Genomic DNA, 19,628 nt, shown 5'->3' with positions numbered 1-19,628 from the left:
GTTTGGTTTTTTTAGAATACACTTAGCGTGCTCTCCTTCCCCCTTCGTTTGGAGACATGAGCTTCCAAAACAGAGGGACTGGGGCATCCTTAGCAGGTAACAGCCCGAACTCCATCACATGCCCGGCATGTGTCGTCAGTCCTGCCCCTCTCTGTCCCCTCGTCTTGGTTCTTTGGAATCTCAGTACTCCCTGAGAACATGGCTGGCACGAGGAAGCCACTGTGCCCTCAGCATATTCATACTTTCTCGCGACCACCTTTGCAGGCAAAGAGCAGATCTTGCTGCAGAAGGATTATGAGTCGGCGTCGCTGACAGAGGTGCGGGCTCTGCTGCGGAAGCACGAGGCATTCGAGAGTGACCTGGCAGCGCACCAGGACCGCGTGGAGCAGATCGCAGCCATCGCGCAGGAGCTCAAGTATGTGCAGATGCCCCACGTCCTCCCAGGAGCCCGGGAGATTCCACAGAGAGGGCAGAGGCAGGCCTGCCTTTCCTTTCCCAACTAAATGCAGAGGGAACCAAACTGGAGGCACTCTGTGCAGGGATTCTCCTTATTTCTTATTTCTTTTTCTTTTTTTTTGAGACAGAGTCTTGCTCTTGTTGCCCAGGCTGGAGTACAATGGCACGATCTCGGCTCACCACATCCTCCACCTCCTGGGTTCAAGCGATTCTCCTGTCTCAGCCTCCCGAGTAGCTAGGATTACAGGCATGTGCCACCTCACCTGGCTAATTTTGTATTTTTAGTAGAGACGGGATTTCTCCATGTTGGTCAGGCTGATCTCGAACTCCTGACCTCAGGTGATCCACCTGCCTCGGCCTCCCACAGTACTGGGATTACAGGTGTGAGCCACTGCACCCAGCCTCTCCTTGTTTCTTTAAATGTAGAAACAGACTTTGGTTCTTTGTTTGTGGTAGAATCCCTATGTCCCCCCATCTGGCAACACCCCAGCACCCAGCACAGGCAGCTCTGCTTCTGGGAAGATGAGAAATAAGTCTGGAGCGTTGGTCCCAAGAAAGCTATGGGAAGGCAGCCTCACGCAGGCCAGGCACAAGACGCAGAGCAAAGGCTATCCTGAAACCAACGCAAAACAGAGGGCACTGCCTCACATCTGCAGGAAGAGCGTCTGCAGAAAGAGACACCAGGGCCCCACTTTGGTTTTTCATCCCATGAGGGCTGGTGGTTTTTTTTTTTTTTTTTTTTTTTTCTTTTCTTCTAGAGCCTTCAGATGAGAATTTTTTAAAAAATACATTTTATTTATTTATTTATTTTTTAATTTTTTTTTTTTTTTTCCGAGACAGAGTCTCACTCTGTCACCCAGGCTGGAGTGCAATGGCATGATCTTAGCTCACTGCAACCTCCACCTCCCAGGTTCAAGCAATTCTCTTGCCTCAGCCTCCTGAGTAGCTGGGATTACAGGCACATGCCACTGCACCCAGCTAATTTTTGTATTTTTAGTAGAGACGGGGTTTCAACATCTTGTCCAGGCTGGTCTCGAACTCCTGACCTTGTGATCCACTCACCTCGGCCTCCCAAAGTGCTGGGATTACAGGCGTGAGCCACCGCGCCCGGCCTTATTTATTTATTTATTTTTGAGAGTCTTGCTCTGTCACCCAGGCTGGAGTATGGTGGCGCCATCTCAACTCACTGCAACCACTGCCTCCCGGGTTCAAGTGATTCTCCTTCCTCAGCCTTTAGAGTATCTGGGACTACAGGTGCACACCACCACGCCCGCACTACCACACCAGGCTAATTTTTTGTATTTGTAGTAGAGACGGGGTTTCACCATGTTAGCCAGGATGGTCTCGATCTCCTGACCTTGTGATCTACCCGCCTCAGCCTCCTAAAGTGCTGGGATTACAGGCATGAGCTACCACACCTGGCCCTGTAATGCTGGTTTTATGAGAAGAACTAACATGACAGTTGAGCCTAGGCTGGATTAAGCACGGAGTGAATGTTCTCAGTCCCCCTGCTCTGTGTAGCGTGAGCCCTGGGGTGCAGTGGCTCTCAGGGAGAGGAGCCTTCTTGCAGCATTTCTGAGCTTTCTTAAGCTCCTTTCCCTTGTAATAAAGCCAACATTTGATTCCCTACTCTTTCCCTCACCATTATCATCACTGATACATCTGTAGAATTTTTAGAGCTTGTCACATAATGTTAACTTCAAAAATTAAATAATAGGTTGGGTGGGGTGGCTCACGCCTATAATCTCAGCACTTTGGGAGGCTAAGGCAGGCGGATCACAAGGTAAGGAGTTCGAGACCAGCCTGGCCAATATGGTGAAACCCTGTCTCTACTAAAAATACAAAAATTAGCTGGGCATGGTGGTGGGTGCCTGTAGTCCCAGCTACTCGGGAGGCTGAGGCAGGAGAATCACGTGAACCTGGGAGGCAGATGTTGCAGTGAGCTGAGATTATGCCACTATATTCCAGCCTGGGTGACAGAGTGAGACTCTGTCTCAATCAATCAATCAATCAATCAATCAATAAAATTTATTTCAATATATTTCATTTTAAGACTGCCATGTTCCTCACTTTGGACTAGAGAAAACCCCTTAATTAGCAGATGGGGCCTTTTAAAAGAGATCCCGTGTTTCAGTCTTGCCCACATAAACTCTTACTTACTTGTGACCTTCATGTCCACTTGGCGCACGGTACTCATAGCCTGCAGATGGTCTTATTTCCCATGCTTCTGGAATGCTGGCTTTTTGATTGCTCAGTAACAGGTACAAATAAAATAAGGATGAAAAGAAACTCAAGCTCTTTAGTGCTCTGTAATAGCTCCCATGAGCAACCTGGAATGGCTGTAAGTGTTGCCCATAAAATTTAAGTAATAGTTGTATATTATTATTATTCCTGGCATCCCCAGTGCTTATGTCTTTGCACAGGCTAGAGATTAACCACACATAGAACTTAAGTATGTGCTTTTCTAATTTTATTAACATCCTTTTCCATTTTTATCTGCCCTTCAATAATAAATTAAATTTTCTGTGCCATTCTCAAAGTGCATAAACACTAGTTATACACATAGTTATGCAAACTCTGACTCCTTGAAAGCAGATGCATGCAGAACCATTGCTTATGAATTAGAGGAAGAGAGAGAGATTATACCCTAAACATAACTCTGGATGGGTGAGCATTGGTGTCTCCGTTACGGAACAAGGGAAGGATTCCTGGGTTTTTGTTTTGGAGAAGTCCTTCTTCTCTTTAATATCTGCATGTGAAGAGCCTTCTCATTTTGTGTTCAGGGCTGTGCCAACTGCTGGTGTTTTGGTTGGTTTTGTCTTTTTGGTTGTAACAAGTAAGCACAAGAATTGTAGTCAACCTTGGTCTGGTGAAGAGGATTTGTCTTTAGAAAGCTGCTGTTTGCTCTTGAGAACGGGACGAGCTTTAATCAGGGGATAGGGAGCTTCTTCCCTACTGGAAAAATGCTCAGAGATAATAACCACATGCATCCTCTTTATTCAGTAACAGAAGCAAGAACATTCAGTAAGCACAAATTCGTGTTATTCAAAGGAAAACAAATGCAACGACCACTGCCTTAAGGTTGAAAAAAGAAGTAAACAAACTTAAGCTTTAAGGAAAGGGATTTGGCAGGGTAGTAGGGGACTTTTCAAGTTGTCTAATCCTGGACTGTTTTTGAAGAAGCCTCCTGAAGATGTCTTTAAACTTCCATGGTTCTGGATTTATATCTTAATGAAAAAAGTGATTGAGTTTTATACAGGACTCAAACTTGTTGTCCCTGGAGGCACTAGATTAAGCTTCTAGTTAAGAATTTGCTTTAGGCTGGGTGCAGTGGCTCATACCCGTAATCCCTGCACTTTGGGAGACTGAGGAGGGAGGATCATTTGAGGCTAGGAGTTCAAGACCAGCCTGGGCAACATAGTAAGACTCCAACTCTAAAAAATGTTTTAAAAGAGCCAGGCATAGTGGCACATACCTGCAGTCCCAGCTACTTGGGAGGCTAAGGCAGGAGGATCACTTGAGCCTAAGAGTCTGAGGCTGCAGTAACGTATGACCACGTCACTGCACTCCAGCTTGGGTGACAGGGTGAGACCCTGTCTCTTAAAAAAAATGGCTTCAGTGGCGTGCACAGAAAGATAGAATGCATAGACAGATCTGGCAGGGAAAAGTAAGGATTTAGTGAGAAGTCATTTTGTTCTAGCTTGTCACACTGGTGGCACCAGATGAGTCGGAACCTCTTTGTCTCTAAGTGGAAGGGCTCAGTTCCGCCCCATTTCACAAATCCCTCTAGGTTAGAGAAAGTCATGGTGCCGCTCTGGACCTGACACTCTACCCAGTAGTGAGGCCAAGTGCCCTTCAGCGAAGCCAAGGACGCAGTGTGGCACAAGCCGACTCCTCCCTCTCTGCTGACTCATTTTGATGTTCCAGTCACTGTGGTGGCTCCCTGGCCCACAGGACTATCCTCCAGGTCAGAGTGACACCTTCAGACCTTCACTCACAGGGACATTGCCACTTAGAAATCATGCTCTCTGAGGGCCTCTCCCAGAAAAGGAAGGGAAAATAAATTGAGCCTGTGGCTTTAAGAAGACAGCGGTTCTTTCTGTTTAGAAATCTGTTGGCCAGCAAAAGCTTTATGAATTCTTCTTGTAATTTATCTGAGAAGAGTGATGTTTACAGTGATGACAGTCAACAAAACCCTGAAATACCATTCCAGTTCTCTATCAAATTGGTATTTATTTATTTTTATTTGTATAAACGTTGGGGGTGGGGGTACAAGTGCAGTTTTGCTACATGTGGCCGAGTCAGGGCTTTTAGGGTCTCCATCACCCAAGTAATGTACATTGTATGAAATTACATTAAGCAATTTCTCGTCATCCCCCCACCCCCCCACCCCCTCACCCTTCTGAGCCTCCATTGTCTGTCAGCCCACTCCCTATGTCCATGTGTATACATTTCCGATTTTTAAAAATGGTTTAAACTTCCCTGCTGTTTTTCTTTTTTAGCCCATATTCATTTTCTCTCATCATCTGGGAAAGTTAATCTTCATTTATTTTCACCTTTAATAGTGAACTGGACTATCACGATGCTGTGAATGTCAATGATCGGTGCCAGAAAATTTGTGACCAGTGGGACCGACTGGGAACGCTTACCCAGAAGAGGAGGGAAGCTCTGGAGGTGAAGTCTTGAAGCCACCTGTTGCCTGAAATCTTTTAACAGGCGCTCTTTAGTTAAATCACTGGTATTCATTATCTATTTCTCTGTGGCATGAAACAGATTGTCCAATGAAGGAACCTCTAAAGAAAACATAAAAAGTGGGAGAAAGAGGGAAATGGGAAGTTGGTAGCTTTGTGCTGTAAATTATCCAGACAGCAGCAAAGTATGTTTTTAAATTTTTAAAAACCCAGGGGTGATGAGATTATGGTATAAATCTACTTTGTATCTGGTAATAACAGTACATTTCCAGAAGTCCTTCTATCTGAGTAAATTGAGCTGTGAGTGAGTCAGGAGATCAGAGATGTCCAAAGGGAAGATGGAGCTAAATGAAGAAGTCAGTAAGTTCATAAGAAACAGAACTGGGATGAATTTGGCCTTATCTAAGTGTAAGACTAAGTGTAAGACACAGTGGGTAGCTGGTGTTTAACTGCCCCTCATTGTCTTTAACCATGGAAGACATTTCTCACATGAAGGAAATAAGTAGTTTACCAGTTCCCTGGGTCCTTTCTCCTTGACTCTGATGACACTTTTGAGAAAATGCAACATCAAGCTTCCCAAATGCCAAATGGCTGTGACATATCTGCTTAAAGAAGGAAACGACCAACCCAAATGCCCATCAGTGATAGACTGATAAAGAAAATATGGCACATATACACCGTGGAATACTATGCAGCCATAAAAAAGGATGAGTTCATGTCCTTTGCCAGGGACATGGATGAAGCCTGGAAACCATCATTCTCAGGAAACTGACACAAGAACAGAAAACCAAACACTGCTTGTTCCCGCTCATAAGTGGGTATTGAACCATGAGCACACATGGACACAGGGAGGGGAACATCACACACCGGGGTCTGTCAGAGGGTGGGAGGCTAGGGGAGGGGTAACAGGGGCTGGAGGGAATAGGGGTGGGATAGCAGTAGGAGAAATACCTAATGTAGATGACAGGGGGATAGATGCAGCAAACCACCATGGCATGTGTATGCCTGTGTAACAAACCTGCATATTCTGCACATGTACCCCAGAACTTAAAGTATAATAATTTTTAAAAGTTAAAAAAAATGTTGAGAGAGAGAAAAGACCAGACATGTAACAGAGACAGTGCAAAACATTTTAGACCAGGAGGGGAAAATGAACCTAAATATGGAAGACTTACAGCTATGGATGCCTTCCCCTTCTGCCCCTACTTGTCTGTGCCATGGGGAACACGCGCAGGATCGTCCTGTCCCTTGAACGCTTGTGCTTTCCTATGCCCACAAAGGCAAGAGGTGATCTCTGTTGAATCCTGAAGGAGGATTTGAGAACATTAACCTGTAATTCCTTCTGTCTCCACTAGGCGGGTGACTTTGGGAAAGGCACACAACTGCACGTTGCCTCTAAAATGCGGAAGATGCCCTGCATGTTGTGTTAATCCCGCACAGTTAGGGACTCAGGTCCTCTTACAAAGTCCTGCTTTAGCTGAAAGCAAGTTACAATATGCCATATGTGGAGTCTCAGTTTTCAGAAAAGGAGCATGTAGGGAAGTATTTTAGACCCTTTAAACATGAGGCTGCTCTGGATGTTATTAAACCCTTTTTTGATTCAGAAGGCACCTCAGAGACCGGCAGGGCTCAGCCTAACCATTTGAGCATCAGATAGTCTTTTGTAGACACACGCTAATATGATTAACAGAATGTCAGATAATAGTCTGTTGTTATGGAATGCATACTTACACTTCCAGTGAATGTTTTAATTAGTCTGTGATAATGCTTGCTTCTCTTTAATCTTCAGAGGATGGAGAAATTGCTAGAAACCATTGATCAGCTTCACCTGGAGTTTGCCAAGAGGGCTGCTCCTTTCAACAATTGGATGGAGGGCGCTATGGAAGATCTGCAGGACATGTTCATTGTCCACAGCATTGAGGAGATCCAGGTAATGGAACCCCAACTCTGTGTGCCCTATGCATAGAAGTAAGTTGTCATTTAAACTAAGAGTTCTGTTATTTTGTTTCTTGTTTTCTTTTTTATTTTTTTTAAACGTGGTGGCTAAAAAGCCCAAATTACCCCTTGAACCTTAGCTGAAAACTATGTTTACTACTCTGTGTTGCAAACCAGTTAACATCAATCAAGTAATGATGAATACATCTAGAAAGCCCTGTTCCCCAAAAAAGAATGCTGAGGCCAGGCGCAGTGGGCTTATGCTTGTAATTCCAGCATTTGGGGAGGCCGAGATGGGTGGATTGCTTTAGCTCAGGAGTTCGAGACCAGCCTGGCCAATGTGGTGAAACTCTGTCTCTACAAAAAATACAAAACAACTAGCCGGTGTGGTGGTGGTCTCCTGGAGTCCCAGCTGCTGGGGAGGCTGAGGTGGGAGCATCGCTTGAGCCTGGGAGGCAGAGGTTGCAGTGAGCCGAGATCGCGCCATTGCACTCTAGCCTGGGTAACAGAGTGAGACCCTGTCTCAACAACAACCGCAACAGCCACAACAAAAATGCTGAATCATTGAGCAAAATAGACATGTGCGCGTGGAGTTATTCATGAAAGTGTTGTAAGTGTACTGGCTGCTGAGTTAACTACTTTGCAAACGTGTACATGTTACTGTTTATTTAGATCTACAGAGTTTCTGCCGGATTGTAAACCATAAGAAGCCACAAATCAGCACCTACTTTTGCCTACCACCAATCCAAAATGTTCTGCGTGTAGTTTTTGCTGGAACTTCAGAAGTATAAACAAGGCTTCTGAGTGGTGGTGTTAGGGAGGAAAGTTAATCTCGGTTAGCCGGGACATCATTTATTTAGAGACATGGGACAGTGAATTTGATGTATAATAGAATAAAAAGAGAAAATACTCTTTTACACTTTTTTCTTGTAAAATAGGTATGTCATCAAAAAGAACCCAAGTACAAAGGGAAATACTGAAGGTTGGGATTTGAAACCACATCTCCCTACCAAGAACAGTCTAGAAGGGTTTGCACCTGCATGTCAGGGGAAAGAAAGTACTTCCACGAACATGCCACCTGCCTTTTGAAAGAGGCACTGATGGTGTTTCTGATGGTGCACTCTTAAGCACAGGCCAACAGTCTAAAACTGTTTATTTTTTGAATAAGCACGCTTTGGAAGTCACACTCTTTGTCAAAACTCTGTTGGCAGCTGACCTGTTGCCACACCTAAAGAGAACAGTAGCTTCACACTCAAAGGTGTTCCACGAGGCAGAGAGTTCTTTGAGCAGCTGAATTTGCAGGGCTGCTCATGTTAGGGTCAAAGAATAGGTTTGATAAATGGCTCTTAAGAGAGCCTTCTGGGAAGAGTTGGTGTCTGTGGCCTTTTCTTTTTGAGGAGTGGGGATGTACTTCCTGGTTTTCTTTAGGTATAATGGTAGCAAATGTAACATGCTTTCGTAGGACTACAAAGGTAATAATTGGTCATCAGCAAGGGCATCTAAGGGCTGAGCATGGTGGCTCACACCTGTAATCCCAACACTTTGGGAGGCCCAGGCAGAGAAGATCACTGAGGCCAGAAGTTAGAGGCCAACCCAGGCAACATAATAAGACCTGGTCTCTACAAAAAAATAAAAATAAAAAAAATTAGCCAGGCATGTCCTAGCGACTCAGGAGACTGAGGCAGGAGGATTACTTGAGCCCAAGTGTTCAAGGCTGCAATGAGCCGTGATTGCGCCACTGCACTCCAGCCTGAGTGACCTAGCGAGACCTTGTCTCAAAAAAAACAAAAAAAGGTGGAGGAGGGTGTGGAAGAGCAGCTAAGTTCTGCTCATCAGCAGGAAGAAAGACCTAAACAATAGCTAGTGATCAAAAACAGTGAAAGGAAACATGATTTTTTTAAAAAAATGATTTTTAAAAGACTCTGGATGAATAGCCATCAATCAAATTAAGTCATCATGATACCCTTTTTCCATTATCCAGGAACTTGACTTCTGTGTACCTAAGGAGTTTTTCTAAAGCATCCAGAATTTGTTTTTCTCCAGAGATTCTTGCAATTATAAAGGCATTTATTTGTGTGCACAAAGGAATATCAAAGCCTATGAAATTAACGCTCAAGCCAGATTGTTTTTCTCCACTTGTGTCTTGGGTATAGAGTTTGATCACTGCGCATGAGCAGTTCAAGGCCACACTGCCTGAGGCGGACGGAGAGCGGCAGTCCATCATGGCCATCCAGAACGAGGTGGAGAAGGTGATTCAGAGCTACAGCATCAGAATCAGCTCAAGCAACCCGTACAGCACCGTCACCATGGATGAGATCCGGACCAAGTGGGACAAGGTGGGTGGCTGAGGGCCTGGCGTGGGACCAGGGGCCATTCTTGAAGCTGAAGTCCAAAGAGAAAGTTAACACCTTGGGAACTTAGGGTGACAGCCTCATTTTGTGTCACGATCAGGATTTTCCTTTATCCCAAGTTTCATTCTTAAGGACCTTTCAGCAGCTTCTGCAATTTGTGGGGAAAGAAAGTAGAGATTATTTTACTTAAGGACAATATTATATAAATGTTGACAAAATCACTATAGGTTTTGATCTTAATACCATAAAGGAAATAGTATATAAAGCCCCAACTGGAAATTTGGTTAAAAACTTGGTTACAACTACTTATGGTACTTTTTAAAAGAATTTTTAGAATATGGTATAAACATGTCCCAGATATGTATGAATTTTAAATGCAGAAAAATTTCTTAGAAAACTACATCTTGGGCTAGGCACAGTGGCTCACGCCTGTAATCCCAGTACTTTGGGAGGCTGAGGCGGGCGGATCATGAGGTCAGGAGATTGAGACCATCCTGGCCAACATGGTGAAACCCCATCTCTGCTGAAATACAAAAAAAATGAGCTGGGTGTGATGGCAGGCACCTGTAATCCTAGCTACTCGGGAGGCTGAGGCAGGGGAATCACTTTGATCCAGGAGGTGGAGGTTGCAGTGAGCCAAGATCGTGCTGCTGTACCACAGCCTGGTGACAGAGCAAGACTCCATTTCAGAAAAAAAAGAAAAAAGAAAACTACATCTTGGGAATGAAAGTATTTCTGCTAACTTGCTGCCTTTTAAATTTTGGGCAACTGTCGACAAAGGTAATTATGGTCCAAATGGGGTAATTTGAACCCTTTTGTGTCATTTTTAAGATTGAGACATTTCTTTTCATGGTTGAAATTAGTCATCAATTAGTCATCTCAGTATGCCAATACGTAGTCTTTGAGGAATAAGTCCAGCACGTGGAACTGACGTAGCTTATGATAAAAACACACATGCAGCAAGTTAGTTATAAACAGTGCAAAAGACAAAAACAGATGTGAGGAAGAGGACGGTATTCATCTGAGAGACAGTAGTTAATTTGTGCATCTGAGCTTCCCAACAAACAGCCAAGGAGAGCAGGGAAACAAACTGAGTTAAGTAGTTTTCTTAGGGGGGGAAAAAGGAAATGATATCATTTTTTATTTTTCATTTTTATCATGTTTATTTTTTTGAGACAGAGTCTCACTCTGTCACCCAGGCTGCAGTGCAGTGGCGAAATCTTGGTTCACTGCAACCTCTGCCTCCCAGGTTCAAGTGATTCTCCTGTTTCAGCCTCCACCTGAGATTACAGATGCCCACCACCACACCCGGCTACATTTTAATATTTTTGATAGAGATGGGGTTTCATCGTGTTGGCCAGGCTGGTCTCGAACTGCTGACCTCAAGTGATCCGCCTACCTCGGCCTCCCAAGGTGTTGGGATACAGCTGTGAGCCACCATTCCCCGGGTGGAAATATATCATTTTTTAGAGTGAGATAAACTTTTCTCCCTTCAGTAAGTTATAAAGCAAGTGGACTTCTGTTTTTTTAAAAAAGACTGAATAATAATGCTTTTAGTAGCAGTTTTGCAGACAACACAAAGATTTTGGAAGTAGCTTTTTTTCTTTCCCATTGATTGAAAAAGAATGGAGGCATAGCAGTAAAATATAATTCACAAATGGAACAGAAAGCAGGCAGACCAGGTATATACTCTTCCGTGGGCCAACATGGAATAAAAATTGAACTCATGAACCCGGCGTGGGTTCTTCACATTCTGGTGTCATGAACCCCTTTGGCAGTCTGGGGAAACCTGTGGATTCCTTCTGATAATAATGTTTGTAAATTTATAAAGAGATTTAATATTACAAAGGAAACAAATTATATTGAAATGTAGTTATTCAAATACTGTTAAAGATATTGTAATGTATTTGCTTCTTTATTAACACATTTAAAGCCAAGATCTAACAGCAGGTCTGATCATTTTGGAGTCATGGTGAGTGTGCGTGATATTTATTGCAAGAGGCAGGCGTAACTGTAACGTTAGTATACAACGTCTACGATTTCTATTTTGATAAGGACACAGGGACTGCTACATACTGCTGCAGATTTGCTGCCCACATCATTCTAAACAAAGGGAATGCTAAATTGTAATCGAAGGTGGTGACAATAAAGATGTCAGTGTTCCCTTCATCCAAGTTCACAAATCCTCTGCACTGTGGGCCAGGCCCTGACTTGGTTGTGCTGCAGGCTGAGCGCCCTTGGCTGGAGGAGAATGGAGAGCATCACTCCTCCTGATGCAGGCTCTTAAATACCCTCCAACTCATCCGGTCTTTCAGCAGGCACTTGGTGGCACTAGATGGCAGTCAAAGCTAAATCAAGCTCATCCTCTAAAGTAGGGACTCCTCTTCTCCATCCTCCCTCTCCCCCCCACACACCCTCCTCCCTTCCTCTTTCCTTCTCCACCGCTCCCCCACCCCTTGGACTATTCCCACCTTCTATGGTCGGGCCTATGAGACCACAGCTGGCCTCTAACCCTTGTTGTCCTTGGGCCCTGACAGGTGAAGCAACTCGTGCCCATCCGCGATCAGTCCCTGCAGGAAGAGCTGGCTCGCCAGCATGCTAACGAGCGTCTGAGGCGCCAGTTTGCTGCACAAGCCAATGCCATCGGGCCCTGGATCCAGAACAAGATGGAGGTAAGCCAGCTCCCTCTCAGGCGCTGTCCACAAGCCTCATGATATGTCCCTTAACTACCGCAGCAGTGACACCGCTCATGCTGTGGTTTTCAGCCACCTGCTCAGTCATGTGGGAGCACCGTTCTGTCATCGCCCGGCTTTATCTTTCAGCCCCTGGCTGTTGTGGACAGTGTGCACCGGGGCACAAGACCCAGGGCAGGAAGCGGGCATCAAGGAAGGGGAGGGGATCTTGCCGGGATCTGTTTATTTCCTCTCTAAAAACAGTGACAGGACTTTTCCTCGTTTTTGGCCTCCGCAGGGCCTAGATTTCAAACCGTCTGTCCCGACAAGGAGGACACATGAAGGCCCACAAATACTTTGCATTTTCAGAACATCTGAGGGACAACAGTCTTTTTTTTTTTTTTGAGATGGAGTCTTGCTCTGTCACCAGGCTGGAGTACAGTGGCACAATCTCAGCTCACTGTCACTGCAACCTCCACCTCCCAGGTTCAAGCGATTCTTCTGCCTCAGCCTCCCAAGTAGCTGGGACTATAGGCACTTGCCACCACGAATTTTTGCATTTTTAGTAGAGATGAGGTTTCACCATATTGGCCAAGCTGGTCTCAAACTCCTGACCTCATGATCCCCCCACCTCAGCCTCCCAAAGTGCTGGGATTGCAGGCATGAGCCACCGCGCCCGGCTGGGACAGCACCTTTAAATAACACTGTTGTCCTCTGACCAAGAACAGCCAGAAGACATTTACTGACCCACTTACTTCTTGCCCCACCACCCTTTTGGGGTTAAAATACTGACTTTTTTTCTTAAAGAAGAGACCATCTAAAAATATAAGAAATTCTGACAGAGGAAGCCATCCTGTTCGTCTTAAATCTGTCTGGCAGCCCTACCCATGTAGCCCACCCCCAGCCTCCTCCAGAGCAGGGCACCCATGCCCGAGGGCATTTCCCTCTCGTGGCCAGAAGCTGACAGGACTCACCTCTGACCCCTCTTGCCTCTGTTTTGGATCTTAGGTGACTTTTTTCCCATTCTCTAGACAGACTAGAACTAGACCTTTTTCTGCTCTGTGATACTACCCGATCTCCACTTCCTCCGAGAAAAGTGAGCTGAGTGACACTTGCCCCTGCCTGACGCTGGCCTAGCATCCGATTCAGGGTCTGGAACGGCGTCCCGTTAGAGGGAACTTCACTTTGTTTCTCTCTGCTTGTTCACTCCGCCTCCAGGAGATTGCCCGGAGCTCCATCCAGATCACAGGAGCCCTGGAAGACCAGATGAATCAGCTGAAGCAGTATGAGCACAACATCATCAACTACAAGAACAACATCGACAAGCTGGAGGGAGACCATCAGCTCATCCAGGAGGCCCTTGTCTTTGACAACAAGCACACGAACTACACGATGGAGGTAGGCAGCCAGGCGGGCACGCACCGCTCGCTTCTCACGGGGACCACGCTGCCACCTCAGGGTGCTTTCTTCATGCACTGGTCTCTCTCTGTTCTGGTTAATAGCTACAAGTAGGAAAGTTAGGGATCTTTAAGCCTTTCCAGGCAGTATTTGTGGAAATGCTTCGTGAGCCGTATCGAGGACTGTATAATATTAACCACAGCAACATTATGGTTATCACCACAGTGAATTCACTACACTTCCTCAAAGCGTGCCACAACTGGACTGCTGCATCTCCACCAGTTAGGCCCAAACTAATCTCCCCGGGAGCCAGCAGCTGTAACTCAGGCCATCCTGCTACTTAGGAGGCCTCAGCTGGGATTATAGGCATGCGCCACCACACCCAGCTTATGTTTTGTATTTTTAGCAGAGACGAGGTTTTACCATGTTGGCCAGGTTGGTCTCGAACTCCTGACATCAGGTAATCCATCTGCGTCAGCCTTTCAAAGTGCTGGGATTATAGGCGTGAACCACCACACCCAGCTACATTCTAATTCTTAAAGATCACTAAAAAGGGATGTACCAGTACTTTGTACGGAGCTCTGTTTGTGATTTGCAAATGTCAGTCAGTGCTAGGTAGACCAGGGCTAGATAGACCAGTCAGATTTGGGCCTATGAGATGGCCCAAATGGAAAAATGTTTTTAGTGACAAATAGAATACAGCTAGTGCTCGACTTATGACCATAATTGGTTCCGACAGACCGGTCGTAACACGATTTGGCCATAAGTTGAGTAGGCTATATGCACGCGGAGATGGTAGTGCTGCCGGAAGCTGGTCCGCACTGTCGTATGCCCAGCTGGGCAACGTTTGTGCTGCCAGATGCGGAGCAGTCGTGGCTAGCGATTGTGGTCATAAAGTCGAATGGTCATAAGTTGCATAGGTCGTAAGTCAATCAATACCTGTATGTACTACAGAGTGCCTGCTGTCACTGTTAGAACCCTGGTCTCACTTGTGAGTAATTCTCACTACAGAATCTTGCAACAGATGACAGAGGAGAATGCTTTTAAGTGTCGGGAAGTCTATGGTGAGTCCTACTTACAGTAAGCCCTTTGAGTCAGCCGTGCTGTTAACGAAAGTAAAGAGGCAGAGTTGACATGCTGCAAAGACCTAGAGCTGATCCGTCCTCTTTTTCCTTAACAGCACATTCGTGTTGGATGGGAGTTGCTGCTGACAACCATCGCCAGAACCATCAATGAGGTGGAGACCCAGATCCTGACGAGAGACGCGAAGGGCATCACCCAGGAGCAGATGAATGAGTTCAGAGCCTCATTCAACCACTTTGACAGGGTACCAGTCTCTACTTATTTAAAGGGCAGTGCTGGGGACTTTACACAGTGCATCTGAAATAATATGCATGCTCTTGTTTGAAGTCTTAATTCTCCACAACATTTACAGGGAAACAGGATAGTTAATGACAAAAAAAAAAAAAAGCCACCAAAACAAAGTGTCCTAAGCTCTGATGTTGCTCAAGGTGACACAAAGTCCAGGTTTGTGTGCCATTTTGTGCAGATCGCTTAATAAGAATGCATTTGTAGTTGATATCAAAGCCTGATTTGTTCTAAGTCAAAGTGTATTCTTAGCAAAATGTGATGGTTAGCTTTAGGTCACTTTGTAAAGACTTAAATATAAAACTCTGATATGCTTTTCCTAAGCAGCTGTTTAGGTAAAGCATCTGGTCATAAATTAACCTGTTCTTTCAACATATAAAGCTCAGTTTTCTTTTTTAATTAACAAAATTGATGCATGATCTCTTTTAAGGACATGCACCAACAAAAGGGTGATAATTTTCACAGTAAAGGCATATAAAAAGTTAACTGCTGCTTTTAAAAATTATCTAGTATTTTGATTTGAACAAAAGTGAGTAAAATCAATTCTTTATGAGAAAATACAATTTACTAATCTTATGGCTGAAAGTGAGGGACTATTAAGGCTACATTCCAATTCTTTTTTATTTTATTTTATTTTATTTTATTGAGACGGAGTTTTGCTCTTGTCACCCAGGCTGGAGTACAATGGTGTGATCTCGGCTCACTGCAACCTCCACCTCCCAGGTTCAAGCAATTCACCTGCCTCAGCCTCCCAAGTAGCTGGGATTACAGGCGTGCGCCACCACATGTGGCCAATTTTTTAGTAGAGATGGGGTTTTACCATGTTGGCCAGGCTTCTCTTGAACTCCTGACCTCAGATGATCCACCCACCTCAGCCTCCCAAAGTGCTGGGATTACAGGCATGAGCCACCGCTCCTAGCTACATTCCAATTCTTAAAGATCACTAAAAAAGGATGTATCATTACTTTGTATGGAGCATACTATGTATGTTTATGAGTTGCAAATGTCAATCATTAGTTTCTAAAATGCCTCTGGGCTAGGTAGAGCAGTCAGATTTGGGCCTGTTAGAGAGTTCAGACAGTGAACTTCTGCTCAGGGAGCTAGGCATAATAAAAAATTATACCTAGAGATGGATATTGACATTCTTATAGTTTCAGCACACCTTTATCGTACAGAAACATGCTGTAATTTGACCTAACTGCATTCATTAAAGCCCAAGTCACCTTTCTTCCGTGGAGGGAAACGATGGATCATCATCCTGTACATAACCACCTCTTGCTGAAAGACAGCTCTCACTCATTTGGGCTGCTTTATAGGAAGAAAACACATTGATTTGAATCCAAGGCGATCACAGTCTTTTACAACAAAAGTCCAAGGAGTACAATGCAGAACTTGCCATGTTTAGAAGTTTATTCAAATTAAACATGAATGATTCTTTGTCTTGGAGGGAAAATGGAGTTTGCTTACTGTGTAGTGGAAAGGGTGTCAGGGATATGGATGCACTTTGCTTCATCTTTTCATTGAATGGTAAAGATAGGAATGGCAGGGGGCACAGAGGCTGTGAATGGAGGGATTCTTCCATGGACATCAGAGAATCACAAAAGGTTTTAGAGCATAGGTGCAACATGACCAGAGCTGCAAAACGATGTGCCAGCACATTTAAGATGCCAAATAGACAGAAGGGAAGGAGAAAAGATGAGAAGGTTAGCAGAGGGTCAGACCGGGGTCTGTTGGTAAAGTGACAGAGAAGGAACATGAGCTTCTGGGCAGAGGGATGGGAGCAGTGGAAATGAAGAAAAGAGGGTAGATCTCAGATTGAAACAGATCTGACAGAGGTGAACAACAGGGTTTGGGGGCTAAGGGAGAGGGTGATAGGGACAGTTGAAACCTTGAAGACCTGGGAGAAGTGGTACTCAGCTATTGCAGAAGCAGGAGGAGTCGAGGTCGAGAGCTTAGGGCTGAAGCCTGTGAGAGTCGCCGCATAATGGCCCTGTCCAGCAAGAGTCTGGAGAGTAAGAGGGGAGAAGGCCGAGGTCTTAGGGAACTGCTACATTTATGGGAAGCAGAAGAGCCAGAGGAGGAGCATTAGAGAAAGTAGAGGAGAATCAGGTCAGTAAGATGGAAAGCATCACTTAAGAGAATGCTGCTGAGAAATCAGGCAGTGACTGAGGGCAGAGTACATAGGTGTGAGAACAGACACATAAAGTCTCTTATTCATAGAAAAAAAGAACTTCTGACATTAGCTTTTGGGACTGGCTGTTTCATGGGTAAGCGCAAACAACAGAAAGTAGCCTTCTATTTAACAAATTCATATGGCCAATACCCAGTGTTTTCTTCTCTTTAAATGTGTACCGATGCTAAAACGTTAGCCATCCCTTCAAAACCCTCGAGAATCTGCAGCACAGCTGTGCGCTTCCTGTCACATGCAGGGCTTTGCGTTGACACCCCTGTTTCTATAGGGTTAGGTCACCGTTTTTCCTGACCTGGCCTTTCTCATCTGGGAAAACTGTTGTCCATGGGGACCCTCTCTTGCGTGCTGCTCTGTGTAGACTCTCATTGGATTTTTGGGAGGAGCCGAGCTTGCCACACAGAGGGGCCACTGCATCCTGCCCAAGGGCCTAAGGGAAGTTGCTTTCCAGGTATCAGAGTTCTAGGAATGTGCTCATCTCTGCAGTAATTTGACAAACGATGACTACCTGGGACCATTGAGAGCATCATCATTTCTTAGAACTTTTACGATACGTTCTGTCATCAGTAGGTGGCAGTAGTGAGCTCCCACTAGTTCCTTCTGCTATTTTCTTGAGTGTATGGTCTCCTTTAATTTTTGTCTGGTCTTTACCCTCCTCTCCCCTCTTTTTCCTTTTTAAGAAACTAGTTTGTAACATCCTTGTGCTGGCTCCATCCTTCTCGCAAGCCAGTGGTGACATTTATGATCTCGGCAGAGCTCAAAGCCGAGAGCTTTGTTCTGTTACCAGATCTTTGTGAGTGGGTCAAGTAGAGTTGCTCATCTTGCCCTGTGCTCACCTGCCGTGTCTTTTGTTTTTGCCAACAGAGGAAGAATGGCCTGATGGACCATGAGGATTTCAGAGCCTGCCTGATCTCCATGGGTTATGACTTGGTAAGATGGAAGTTGAAATTGTACTAAGGTTTGATATTTTATTGAGTTTGGATTTCTATAATGGAAGATGACCAGCTCAAACCAAGGTAGTGCATTTGAGATTGGCTCGTTTTCATTATGTAGGATAATATTTTTTGAAGGTTTCACTGTTACTATACAAAAATAAAGTCATGGGGCCAGGCACAGTGGCTCACTCCTGTAATCCCAGCTCTTCAGGAGGCCAAGGCGGGTGGATCATCTGAGGACAGGAGTTCGAGACCAGCCTGACCAGCATAATGAAACCCCGTCTCTACTAAAAATACAAAAATTAGCCAGGTGTGGTGGCACATGCCTGTAGTCCCAGCTACTCGGGAGGCTGACGCAGGAGAATGGCTTGAACCTGGGAGGTAGAGGTTGTAGTGAGCCAAGATCACACCATTGCACTCCAGCCTGGGTGACAAAAGTCACAGAACCAAAACATATTTTGATTCAGTAATTGGTCAGATTATTTTTCCTAGTGAAGGAGATGAGAAATAGGCTTTTTGATTTTTTAAACAGGTTTACTGAGATAGAATTCATATACTACAGTTTACCCATTTAAATGGTACACTTCAGTGCTTTTAGTAGTAGCCTGATGATTTTTCAAGTGCTTTTTTCTCGAATATGTTGAAAGGCAAAAAAGGTTTGGTCATAAATCAGCTAAGATAAACTTACATTTCCCTATGGGCGGGGATAGCCCTAGAATATCCAGCACTTCTCTGTTACCCATTAATGAGTGTTTTTAACCTGACCTGCTCTGATTCTCTTTGGGGCTGTAAAACCCAGTCATGACAGCCACGTTCTGAACTGCCTTTAATTTGGTAGCATCACTTTTCTCAGTTCTAATCTGAGAAACGGGCTCAGCTCTTGCTTTGACCTACACTTCCATAATTATGTTAGTGACGCATGAAGGCCAGCAGTGGGTCCCAGAGAGGAAATAATTGTGACATTTACAAGCTTCTGGTTTAAAGCTACAGCTATTTGATAGCAGTAAACCTAAGTCACGCATAAGGGGAATCTCATCCAAAGACTGAAGGGAAACTCAGGTAATACTTGAGTTTTCAGACATAAAGGAATTGGCATGTCACTGGGGAAAGAATGAGAACAGCACTGTTGAGAGTTGTGCACTGTTTGAGGACATGTTTCTTTGCCGCTTTGCCTCAGGGTGAAGCTGAATTTGCCCGCATCATGACCCTGGTAGATCCCAATGGGCAAGGCACCGTCACCTTCCAGTCCTTCATCGACTTCATGACTAGAGAGACGGCTGACACTGACACCGCCGAGCAGGTCATCGCCTCCTTCCGAATCCTGGCTTCTGATAAGGTCTGCACTGACAGATCTTCTTCTGCGTTAGCAGGAGTCCACTGCATCAGTCTAACAAACAAGGCAACAGTGTTGTAAATCAAAACCATTTTTACACTAGTGTATTTTGTGCAACATTGGCACTGAATTCGGAAAGCAGCAGGTAGACACAGAACAATGGTGCCCTCAGAACAGAGGAACACAGACATGCCATTCCTGGGATTCATTCGTATTTGGCCCTGCACTGAGTTTTTATAGAATGGACAATAGGATGTGTGTGTGTGTGTGTGTGTGTGTGTGTGTGTGTGTGTGTGTGTGT

The 19,628-nt window shown here is 44.9% G+C and overlaps 1 protein-coding gene across 2 annotated transcripts in view; it reads left to right on the top strand.

The window, feature by feature from the left end:
• ACTN2 (actinin alpha 2) overlaps window positions 1–19,628 on the top strand; it is an 80,813-nt gene that overhangs the window by 58,012 nt on the left and 3,173 nt on the right. For both annotated transcript variants that reach the window (XM_032242265.1, XM_032242267.1), the window contains exons 12-20: window positions 265–415; window positions 5,022–5,130; window positions 6,937–7,077; window positions 9,236–9,418; window positions 11,971–12,105; window positions 13,324–13,503; window positions 14,684–14,830; window positions 17,924–17,989; window positions 19,172–19,330. In XM_032242265.1, coding sequence (XP_032098156.1) covers window positions 265–415; window positions 5,022–5,130; window positions 6,937–7,077; window positions 9,236–9,418; window positions 11,971–12,105; window positions 13,324–13,503; window positions 14,684–14,830; window positions 17,924–17,989; window positions 19,172–19,330 — 1,271 coding nt within the window. The remainder of the gene's footprint in view (window positions 1–264; window positions 416–5,021; window positions 5,131–6,936; window positions 7,078–9,235; window positions 9,419–11,970; window positions 12,106–13,323; window positions 13,504–14,683; window positions 14,831–17,923; window positions 17,990–19,171; window positions 19,331–19,628) is intronic.

The sequence above is a fragment of the Sapajus apella genome, unplaced genomic scaffold (assembly GCF_009761245.1).
Source record: "Sapajus apella isolate SASKATOON/1434 unplaced genomic scaffold, GSC_monkey_1.0 scaffold49, whole genome shotgun sequence".
Lineage (NCBI taxonomy): Eukaryota > Metazoa > Chordata > Mammalia > Primates > Cebidae > Sapajus > Sapajus apella.
The sequence above is the reverse complement of the archived record's forward strand: the minus strand, read 5'-3'. Positions and strand labels throughout refer to the sequence as shown.